This window comes from Bos mutus, chromosome 14, assembly GCF_027580195.1.
Source record: "Bos mutus isolate GX-2022 chromosome 14, NWIPB_WYAK_1.1, whole genome shotgun sequence".
In the NCBI taxonomy this organism is placed as follows: Eukaryota; Metazoa; Chordata; class Mammalia; order Artiodactyla; family Bovidae; genus Bos; species Bos mutus.
This window is the reverse complement of record NC_091630.1, coordinates 51,408,856-51,421,016: the sequence shown is the minus strand read 5'-3', so window position 1 is coordinate 51,421,016 and position 12,161 is coordinate 51,408,856. Positions and strand designations below refer to the sequence as shown.

Below are 12,161 nucleotides of genomic sequence, written 5' to 3'. Positions count from 1 at the left end.
TTTTGACCAATACAGAGAAAGTGGACTTGGACTATAGCATGGGGCATTTTGGATAATAAATAGTGCTACAATCTGTTCACAGATTGCTTCCCTTCCTGGCAGTGAACGTGTCCAGCTGGAATAGATGAGGGACAAGGATGCTAAGGGTTTGGGATTGGTTCTCTTCATCTGAGAACTGTCACTGCCACCCTGGCTGAGGGCAGAACCCCCTGGCCCTTCCAGACTGACATCTCTATGATTGTGTGCATTAATTAGTAATCATGTCCAGATTGTTGTTTAGTCGCTCAGTCGTATCTAACTCTTTGCGACCCCATGAACTGCAGCACGCCAGGTTTCCCCGTCCATCACTGTCTCCCAGAGTTTGCTCAGATTCCTGTCCATTGAGTCAATGATACCATCCAACCATATTCTGCCCTTGCAAATCTCCAACCCTTGGCAGCCTCCTTCCTTATTCACTGATATGATTGAAGTTCACTGCTCAGTCATGCCCAACTCTTGGTGACCCCATGGACTCTTGCCGACCTGGCTCCTCTGTCCATGGGATTTCCCTAGGTAAGAACACTGGAGTGGGTTGCCATTCCTACATATTAAATACTGCTTTCTAAAAGACTCCTTGTTCTTAAATTTGCCCGAAAGGTTCTGTAAAAGATATTTAAAGGAACTTGCCCTTTGGCAACAGAGCCCAAAACAATTCTCTAGCTATAGACAGGAGATATATTCCTTCTCTGGCCATACTGAATCCATTTGTCATCTCATTTTCCTCCTTTCTGGCAGTCAGTGGCAGAGTTTTTTGAACTTCTGTCTTGTTTCACAAGGTGTTTGCACAGGGCTTGTCTTCTTTTCTTCAGCTGTGACTGTGAGAAGGGACACTGAAAGCATAGACCTCTAGATGTCAGCAGATTCCAAGCCCTGAAAGTTACATAAACTGTTTTCTCCTACAGATTTTCTCAATCCTCCTCAGCCAAACGCCAGCCTTCTTTCTTGGTCTCCTTCCTGTGCCTCTTTTCTTGGCTCTGTTCCTCTTCTTCCCACCACACAGCGGGCCAGCTGCCCATTGGAGATGTGAGGGCCAAGTGAGCCCCCAGCCCGCACCCCGGCTCCTCTCTGGAGGGGCTCCCAGGCTGGCCCATCTCTGGCGGGGCTGGCCGCTGAGCCGGTCCTCCACAGGGAGGCACAGCGGCGCCCTTGTCCTGGGGTGAGGGAGCCGGCAGCAGGTTATGTATTCAGCGAGCCTGGGGCTGAATCACACCCAAGGCTGGCTTCCCCCTCTCGCTACAGTCAGTGCTTTGTGTCTTCCAGGAGCTGACACCCGCACTGCCAGGAGGCCAGATGCTGGGCCTGTCTTGGCAGACACGCTGCGGAAATTCTTATTCGATCTGGATGTGGATGACGGCCTGGCTGCCATTGGCTACTCCAAGGCCGACATCCCCGAGCTGGTGAAAGGAACGCTGCCCCAGGTAAGAGACACAGCCATCTTCACTCCTGTCTGAGAAGCACCGAGCTGCAGGAGAGATGGGGTCCATCTGGGGCATCTTAGAGGGGGAGATGGAAACCCAGATCTACCCACACCAGGCAACAGCTCCCCATTTCCCCACTGAAAGGGGTCAAGGCTCCCTCACCCTTCCTCTTCCATAAACTGTGGCTTGTGTGAAGCTTTGATGATGTAACGAAGGGATCCTTTACAAAAATTTAAGACAAAAACAACCAAGCTTATTTCGAGTATAGCAGAATTTATTTCCCTTTTCTCCATTTCTGCTCTTTCAAGAGTCCCCTATGAAACTATATGAAGTTAAAAGGATCACTAATGTTCTTTGCCAGTATAGAGTTACAAATTCTACTACTTTGTGAAGAACAGACATGGCCTTTAAATGAAGATGATGACGAAATCACTTTTTAACTTATTTTAGATCTTGTAGATTCTATACATATACATATGTATACATATCTGTGTCACTTTGGGTCTTATTTTTATGTTCCTGAAGAATTTAAACCTAGCAGCTGTCCTTTACGTGGTAGAACCATAACAGATGTCTCAAGGCTCTTATGAAGAGAGTTTATTCCCCTTTGGATGTTTCCATTTAAGATCAGATACCCAGGTGGTAGAGCACCAGAACCTAATAGCCCAAGACCCTGTTCATTGTAATTTACCATAAAATAGAGAGCTCAGAGCCATGAGATGCCACCATGCTTACCAGGTCCAGAGCACTCACTAAGTCCTCCTATCCAAGATGGGAAAAGCAAGGATCACTTAAACACTGTAAGGATACACAGAAAAGATAAAAACTCTAATTCAAAAAGATAAATGCACCCCAATGTTCATAGCAGCACTACTCACAGTAGCCAAGACACGGAAAAAACCTAAGTGCCCATCAACAGATGTACTGGCTTAAGAAGATGTGGTACATATATAAAATGGAATATTACTCAGTTGTAAAAGAATGAAATATTGTCATTTGCAGCAACACGGATGACCTAGAGAATATCATACTAAGTGAAGTAAGTCAGACAGAGAAAGACAAATATATGATATCATTTATATGTGGAATATAAAAAAACAATACAAATGAATCTATATACAGAACAGATATAGACTCACAGACATAGAAAACAAAGTTATAGTTACCGAAGGGGAAAGGGAAAGAGGAAGGGATAAATTAGACATACGGGATTAACAGATACAAACTGCTGCTAAGTCGCTTCAGTTGTGTCCGACTCTGTGAGACTCCATAGACAGCAGCCCACGAGGCTCCCCCATCCTTGGGATTCTCCAGGCAAGAACACTGGAGTGGGTTGCCTTTTCCTTCTCCAATGAACGAAAGTGAAAAGTGAAAGAGAAGTTGCTCAGTCATGTCCGACTCTTAGTGACCCCATGGACTGCAGCCTACCAGGCTCCTCCATCCTTGGGATTTTCCAGGCAAGAGTATTGGAGTGGGGTGCCATTGCCTTCTCCAAACAGATACAAACTACTATATATAAAATAGATAAGCAATAAGGATTTATTGTATAGCACAGGAAACTATATTTATTATCTTATAATAGTCTACGGGAAAGTTATCTGTGTTTATATATATGCATGCATGCTATGTTGCTTCAGTCATGTCTGACTCTTGGTGACCCCACGGACTATAGCCCACCAGGCTCCTCTGTCCATGGAATTCTCTAGGCAAGAATACTGGAGTGGGTTGCCATGCTCTCTTCCAGGGGATCTTTCCAACCCAGGGATTAAATCCATGTCTCCTGCATTGGCAGGCAGATTCTTTACCTCTGAGCCACCTGGGAAGCCCCATGTGTGTACGTATGTATATTCAGTTATATATATATATTCAGATATATATATACGTATATATATACATATATACTTTGCTATACACCTGAGACTAACACAATATTATAAATCAAATATACTCCTATTTAAAAAAACACTGTGAGGATAAGGCAGTTCTCCCCAAAGTCATGACATTCGTGTATCAATCCTTGACATTGTTGTTTAGTCACTAAGTCATGTCTGACTCTTGTGACTCCATGGACTGTATAGCCTTCCAGGCTCCTCTGTCCATAGGATTTTCCAGGCAAGAATATTGAAGTGGGTTGCCATTTCCTTCTCCATCACTGACATTGCAACAGAGTGAACAGCTAGACTCTCCACTCACACAGCATCCTGCTGACCACAGTGGCAATGCTTTTCCCTCAGCCCATTTCAGTTAAGCAAAGGCCTCAGACTTGCTTCTTCTCCACTTAGCAAGTACTGAGAATGTCGAAAACCTCCCATAATACCATAATATCATGTTTGTATGGATTGGGTTCACAGACTTACCTGTCCGTAGGAGCCAGGTAAATAATAGCAGTGAACAAAGTACTTTTTGTTCACTAGGGAATGGTGGGGACTTTGGTAAACTGGAAAGTACACAATCCATTTCATTGGGTGAGCAGCTTTTCAGCTAAAATTTATTATCACCAAACATAAATTCAGGTCCCAGTGATGGCAGAAATTGCAATTTTTAAGAGAAGTCAGCAGTTGGGATGTTTGTATTGAATTCCCGATTTCCCAGTGCACAAACAAAACACGGCCCATGGGCACCAGTTTTCCTGATTTAGGGTCAGGCCCAGAGTAGGCTCAGTTGCAACCAAAAATGTAAATGAATGAGAAAAAGAGGAATCTCTAAGAGACCCTGGTTCTAAACCATTGTCCTAACCTGTAAGTCCAAGGGACTAAATTAAAAAAAAAAAAAAAATCACAATTGTTTTATCCAAACCTACTAAAGTTCCATGAAGTTAGGACCCTGTTTTGTTCATTCATCTTCTACAGCACCTGACATGAGCTCACAAACATCTTAAAGGGGCAGCCGTCTCCTGTCCATATGAGCTTAATGACTGAATGGTGGACACTTTTTGAGCAATTTCCTTAGACTTAATAGGACTCAGCCAATGACAAAGATCCATGAAAGCCCATTCAGTGACATCAGAGATCAAGTGGTCACTGTGATTTTGATGACTGGCTCTTATAGTTCCTATAGCATGGTCACAACAATAGTATCCACTCTTCAGGAGGTCCTCTGAAAAGCTGTGCTTATTTATCCCAGGAAAGTGTCCAGGAATATGTGTTGTTCATTAGCCTCCAAGAATCAGATCAGTTGCTCAGTCGTGTCCGACTCTTTGCGACCCCATGAATCGCAGCACGCCAGGCCTCCCTGTCCATCACCAACTCCTGGAGTTCACTGAGACTCATGTCCATCGAGTCAGTGATGCCATCCAGCCATCTCATCCTCTGTCATCCCCTTCTCCTCTTGCCCCCAATCCCTCCCAGCATCAGAGTCTTTTCCAATGAGTCAACTCTTCGCATAAGGTGGCCAAAAGTACTGGAGTTTCAGCTTTAGCATCATTCCTTCCAAAGAAATCCCAAGGCTGATCTCCTTCAGAATGGACTGGTTGTATCTCCTTGTAGTCCGAGGGACTCTCAAGAGTCTTCTCCAACACCACAGTTCAAAAGCATCAATTCTTCGGCGCTCAGCCTTCTTCACAGTCCAACTCTCACATGCATACATGACCACAGGAAAAACCATAGCCTTGACTAGACAGACCTTTGTTGGCAAAGTAATGTCTCTGCTTTTGAATATGCTATCTAGGTTGGTCATAACTTTCCTTCCAAGGAGTAAGCGTCTTTTAATTTCATGGCTGCAGTCACCATCTGTAGTGATTTTGGAGCCCAGAAAAATAAAGTCTGACCCTGGTTTCCACTGTTTCCCCATCTAAGAATAGTATCCATCATTTTCAGATGAAACTGGATGATGTGCTGTGCTGTGCTTAGTCACTCAGTCATGTCCGACTCTTTGCAACCCCACGAACTGTATCCTGCCAGGTTCCTCTGTCCATGGGGATTCTCCAGGCAAGAATACTGGAGTGGGTAGCCTATCCCTTCTCCAGAGGATCTCCCCTACCCAGGAATAGAACCAGGATCTCCTGCATTGCAGGTAGATTCTTTACCAGCTGAGCTACCAGGGAAGCCCAAAACTGGGTGATAGTCTCAGCCATTTAATTGCTAGTGACCGTGCATCTTCTAGCCATCAGCACACACCAGCAGGTATGGACAGTTTTAATTCTACTCTACCCAGGCTTCCACTTGCAAAAGCTGTTCCAAATGGCAACAGGTCCAGACTAACACTCAAGACCATCCGCTAAAATAGCAAGTTAATTAGGTATCATTCTGAAAGCCTCAGTGCACATGCCATACCGGGAAATGACAGATAGCAGACTAATTTCTTAGTTTCACAAAGGATGCGAGGTAAATTGAATCTTTTGAATACAAGTCATGTCTGTAAAGTAGGAAGCCAGGATTTCCTTCAGCTGTGTTCATAAAGCAGCCCCCAACCGGATGCTGCCTTTTTTCCCTTTGATCATGTTTTCACGATTAGGAGAAACACAGTTCGTTTGAATTCACTGGCGCTCGTTCAATTTTGAAGTCAACATGAGAGATTTATATGTGTATAAGGGGAAGGAGGGATAGTCATAGGACTTTAAAAGGAATCTTAGGAATAAGCTTGTCTATTTTGCAGTTGAATTACTATTGGATTTTTGTTTAGTTTTTGGATTTTGTCGGGGGGAGGTTTGCCGTGAACATTTTGCAGGAATGCTATGGCAGTTTCAGAATGGTACACACTCAACAGACTCATCTTCACTTGTTAGTGTCTACAGGACTTAAGGTGGTGGGAGGGATACACTGGTTGCTGCAGAGAACATCACCAGAAAGGATGTTTTGTGTAGTTGATACTCGATAAGGCTTCTTTTATGTTCAGCAAAGGGGAATCAGTCTTCGCTGGAAGGAACAACCAGGCCAGTCATTCCTGACCAAACACCACAGCCCCTACTGATGGCAGCACACAGGAGCCCGGAGGATAGAGGTGTCCAGTCACCATGGCTTGGCTGCTCGGGGGCAGGCAAAAATACATGAATCTTCCGGGCTGGATTTCTGAAACCTCTGGAAAGTAACATTTACATCTCAAATCAAAACATCTCATTACTGAGAAGAGCTGGGGACAAAAGTGAGCACTTCCACTCCCTGGCAGACAGGCCCGTTGAAATGTTGCTTTATGAATGAGCTAAAAGTGGTAGTCTGAATTTATTTCAGTGTCTGCGTTACTCACTTGTCCTTCAGTCTTGTGTGTCTATAAATAAGAGCATGGTACGGAGCATGTCCGATTTCTCAGATATTAGCTTTTACAGGGCACGGGTGATCTGTGCAAGGAAATATCACAGACCTTACCCCCATGGAACCAGTTGTTTGTTGTTGTTGTTTAGCAGTGAAGTCATGTCTGTTTTGTGACCCCTTGGACTGTAGCCCGCCAGGCTTCTCTGTCCATGGGATTTCTCAGGCAAGAACAGTGGAGTGGGCTGCCATTTCCTTCTCCAGAGGTTCTTCCCAACCCAGGGATCGAACCTGTGTCTCTTCTGTCTCCTGCATTGGCAGGCAGGTTCTTTACCACTGAGCCACCAAGGAAGCCTGGAACCAATTGTTGGGAGTCAGAAATGTGAAAAAGAAACTGAGCTCAGCTTGGCCTGAGCTAAGAGTCCTGAACTATGTCACCCAAGATGAACAGGGTTGTTTTAAGGGCCCTTGAATCTTCCCCTGTGGCTCAGCCTGCAATGCAGGAGATTCGGGTTTGTCCCTGAGTCAAGAAGATTCCCTGGGGGAGGGCGTAGCAACCCACTCCAGTATTCTTGCCTGGAGAATTCCATGGATGGAGGAGCCTGGCAGGCTACAGTCCTTACGGTTGCAAACAGTTGGACACGACTGAAGCGACTGAGCACTCACGCACAAGGGCCCTTGAGCTCATCAGATAAGACTCTGCTGTTATGAACAGAATGTGGCCATTTTCAGCCACAGCAAATACCCAACTTCAGTCCCGGACCTGCCACAAACAAGCATGTACATAAGTCACCATGAACAAGTCTCTGCCTTGCTGTGGATTTTCAAAATTCTTTAGCATCTGTACAAGGTGTGTTGGGATAAGAGCTTTACCTTGGCTTCACCCATGCTCTTCAGCAATGTCCCTGAGCCTTCTTCTATCTGTCCATCCATTCCTTTTTTTTTTTGTGGTAAAACATACCTGACATAAAATTTACTATTTTAATCATTTTTAAGTGTACAACTCAATGCCATTAAGTACACGTAAGTGGTATGCAACCATCAGCACTATCCATTTCCAGGACTTTTATTTTTTCATTTTCAGAATTTTTTGGCTGCGTTGGATTGTCCTTGCTGCATGCAGGTTTACTCTGGTTGCAGCAAGCAGGGGTTACTCTCTAACCGCAGTGCACGGGTTTCTCGTTTCAGTGGTCTCTCTTGTTGTGGAGCACCAGCTCTGGGGTGCACTGCTGCGGTGGTTGTAGCACGTGGACTCAGTCATTGCATGCTCGTGGGCGTGCCCCAGATCAGGGATCAAACCGGTGTCTGCGCACTGCAAGGCGGATTCTTAACCACCAGGGAAGCCCCCAGAATTTTTAAGTCAGGCCAGATAGCAGCTCTTCTCTATCGCCGAATGGTAAACAGTAACTCCTCACACTCAGAGGAAGAGTCCCCGCCTGGGGCAGCCTCTATTCTTTCTAGCACTCTGAATTTGCCTATCCTAGGTACTTCATGTAAGTGGAATCATACAGTATTTGTCCTTTTGTGTCTGCATCATGTCTTCACTTAGCATAATGCCTTCAGTGTGTCAGAATACCATTCCTTCTTATGGCTGAATAACATTTCGTCATGTGGATAGGCCACATTTTGTTTATCTGTTCAACTGCAGTTGGGCACTTGGGTTGTTCCCACTGTTCAGCTATTGTGCATAGTGCAAGTATGAACATCAGTGTACAAGTATCTGTTTTAGTCCTTGCTTTCAGTTCACTTGGGTATATATCCAAGGAATAGACGTGTTGTGTTTAACTGACAAGCTGCCATAATGGCTGTACCATTTACATTCTCACCAACAATGCACGAGGGTTCCAGTTTCTCTGCAGCTTCACCATTATTTTCCATTTTTTGGATAGCCATCCCAATAGGTATGAATGGTAACTCACGGTTTTCACTTGTATTTTCCTAATGACATTGAGCATCATTTCATCTGCTGGTTAGCTACATAACTTCTTTGAAGAAACATCTATTCAAGTCCCCTGTCTATTTTTGAGTTGAGTTGTTTGGAGTTTTTAGCTATTTAGTTGTAGCAATTATGTATCTATTTTGGATACTAACCCCTTATTAGATATACATATGATTTGAAAATATTTTCTCCCATTCTGTAAAGTTGTCTTTTCACTCTTGATATAGTGTCCCTTGAGGCATAAAAGTTTTAAATTTTGATGTAGTCCAGTTTATCTCTTTTTTCTTTTGTTGCCTGTTTGCTGATGTCATATCCAAGAAATCACTGCAAAACCCAGTCATTAACATTTTCCCATTTTCTTCTAAGAGTTTTAAGGTTTTAGCTCTTACATTTAGGTCTTTATATTTAGATGCTTTAAAGTTAATTTTTTTTAATGCGTCCTTCCTTCTTTTCATTCTTACTTTTACCTGACAAATACTTATTGGCATCTTAATATATATCATGAATTGTATGGGATACAGCTAAGAAAATAAAAGTCCCTTCCATCCCTCATGGATCTTACATTCTAGTGAGGAAGACAGACAATAGACATCTGATCAAATCTATAAATAAGATATGAATGAAATCACTTCACATAATGATGAGCAGTCTGAAGGAGTCCTGGGTGATGAGATAGTGATTTCACATGGGACTGTGGCGGGAACTCCAGCGGATGTGGTCAGAGAAGGCCTCTGATTGGAGGCTGAGGCAGCTGGGTGAAGAGCTGAGAGAAGCATTTCAGGCAGAGGGGAAAGACCCTGAGATACGGTGAAGACAGCATTTTCATGGGACTGAAAAGGGATGGTGGGTCCACGTGAGTTGAGTGAGTGTGAGAAGAATCAGAGCTGGGGTGAGAAGCAGGGCCAGGTCTGGCTGGGGTTAGGGGATATGGTTTTGTTCTTCTAATTGCATTGGAGGGCGTTAAGCAAGGAAATGGTGTGATCAGACTTGTAATGCGGGACCATCACTCTGGCTGCCATGGGGGAGAATGACCTGAAGAGGATGAGAGTGGAGCAAAAGTGGAAGTAGCTCTTAGAGGATTTTCAAGTAGGACAGGAGCATGCAGTGAGTAAGACAGGCTGTGATGGACGGAGAGGTGAGAAGTGGTCTGATTGGGGATTTATTTGGCAGGTAAATCTGACAGACTTGCTGATGGCCTGAACTTGCAGAGAACAGAAAGGGCAATCAAAGATGACTCCTAGGGACTTCACTGGTGGTCCAGTGGCTAAGACTTCATGTTCCCAATGCAGGGGGCCTGGGTTCGATCCCTGGTCAGTGAACTAGGTCCCACATGTTGCAACTAAATATCCTTCGTGCTACAACTAAGCCCTGGAGCAGCCAAATAGTTTTTTTTTTTTTTTTAAAGGGATGACTCTAGGTTTTTGCCTAAGGAAAAGTGGAAGGTGGAGTCAGGTCCTATCTTGTACATGTGAACCTTGAGATGCCAGTGTCCCCTCCTGCTATCTTTATTCATCCAGTAACTGTTGAGCACCTGTTTGCTGTGTGGGGTGCTGGCCGCAGCCCTGCCCCCTGGACCTTCCCCCTTCTACCAGGTGTGCCCCTACACCAGTGCTCATCACAGAAAACAGACCCAGAGACCCACAAAAACCCAACCAAACACTGGCATGTTTCTTAATTTCATTTAGGCCTGGAAATTTGGGGGTAAGGAGCCACTGACAGGACTGACCATAGCAGTAGGAGGGGCTGGTGTCTTTGCTGACTCGGCTCAATGATCACTGGAGAAATTAAGGGAATCATGGAATTTGTTTGAGGAGGTAGAGATAAAATCTTAGTTAATTTTTTTTTTTTTTAAGTCACTTGTTGCCCGCAGCCTGAAAGTTAATGTCCTGGTGAAGTCCTTCCTAGTATACCTTAAGTCCAAGTTGCAAAGTCTTTGAAGTCAAGGATGACCCTGTTCTGTTTTCCTTGGCAGCACATGCAGGGCTTGGGGCCGTGCCCTCTGCACAGGGAGAGCCTGGCAGGGGTGCCTGATCCACATAGCTTGGTCACTGTAGGTGGTGTTTTTCCCGAAGCTGATGAGCTTCTGAATATATGGGTAGAAGGCCCTCAGGCAACAGTAATGGCTTTTGAAAGCTTTGTGGGAAAGAGGTCTCACTTGATAAATTCTGAGTTGGGAATCAGCGAGTACGAAGCCAATAAGAAATATGACTTTCAAAACTATGACTACTATCAAGTCACTGTTTCTCATGACTGAGTTAATTTACATACAAGTAGCTTTTACAAACTGTCTTTGCAAAGCCCTGGGTAACTATTTTTGTTTACTGTTTCAGGAAAGAGTCACCAAGCTTGCACCACGCCCTCAGTCAGAAGAGGATCTATCTGCTCTGTTTGAAGCATCAATGAAACTGTATTAATTTTCATTTTCACTGAAAGAACTACCCTTGGCCATCATAGTTCTGGTAACAGAAGTTGATCTAGCAAGAATTTTGTCTTTTCACCTCCACATATAACTCCCTCGTTACCAGCTTGAATGTGATATAAATTTATCCTGTAGAAGATTCTCTGATGCTCCAAATCCAGCTACTTCCATAGGGCAGCCTGGACAAACGCCCACCACGCTGGAGCCTCAGACAGACTTCAGGGATCCATGTTCTTACCCCAAACCCTGCAGACTGCCCTTGCTCCATGGATCAAAAGGGCAAATACTCAATATCTACCAAAAATGTTAATGCATGTACTCTTTGCCCAGTAATCAACCCCACATCTAGAAATGTATTCTATAAAATTCTAGCACAAGTGTGTAAAGAAATATGGCAAGAGTGTTTCTGGCAGCACATTTTCTAATAATAAAATATTTGAAAGAACTTAAGTATTCATTAATAGTGTATAGATAAATACATCATGTGTGCTCAGTTGTTCAGTCGTGTCCAACTCTTTTCGACCCCATAGACTGTAGCCCACCCCTCTGTCCGTGGGATTTCCTGGGCAAGAATACTGGAGCTGGTTGCCATTTCCTCCTCCAGGAAATCTGACCAACCCCAGGGATCACACCCGATTCTCCTGCATCTCCTGCATCTCCTGCATTGGCAGGCAGGTTCTTTACCACTAGCACCACCTGGAAAGCTCTAGGTTTCAGTGTACCTGCATATTTATCTGTATTTTAAATTGGATTAAAGTTTTAATCAAGTGAAGTACATAATTACATCAAGATTTTTTAAAAAACAGATGAGAAGGGCATTACTGTGCCATTCAACCTGCCTGGGGCAGGTTTATCTCTTTAAACATCTTTGTTTACTTGGGATTTTAAAAATAACATTTAAATATTGTTTATTGGGCAGGTGGTCTTCTCTAATTACACACATAAAACATGTTCAGTACCAAAACCTGGTAACACAAAGAAACACAGAAGAAAACATTTGTTCACAATGTGCCATCCAGAAGATAATCACCACTAAAAAATAACAAAAATTTAAAATATATGTTCTCCCTATAATTTGTGCACATATATAGTTATAGAAAATTATATGTATACATATGTATTTATATTTTTTTTAACTTAGAATCACTGAGGTGTAATTTTAG

General features: G+C 43.8%; 1 protein-coding gene across 3 annotated transcripts in view; it reads left to right on the top strand.

Moving 5' to 3' along the window:
* The window catches only part of ADHFE1 (alcohol dehydrogenase iron containing 1), a 32,977-nt gene extending 21,509 nt beyond the window's left edge, over positions 1-11,468 (top strand). For 2 of the 3 annotated variants that reach the window (XM_070382316.1, XM_070382317.1), the window contains exons 13-14: positions 1,300-1,457; positions 10,910-11,467. In XM_070382316.1, the coding sequence (XP_070238417.1) occupies positions 1,300-1,457; positions 10,910-10,993 (242 nt within the window). In that variant the 3' untranslated portion in view covers positions 10,994-11,467. Of the gene's footprint in view, positions 1-1,299; positions 1,458-10,909 lie in introns of all 3 variants that reach the window. The other variant, XM_005892941.3, reaches the window with a different exon arrangement.
* The last annotated feature ends 693 nt before the right edge of the window (positions 11,469-12,161 follow it).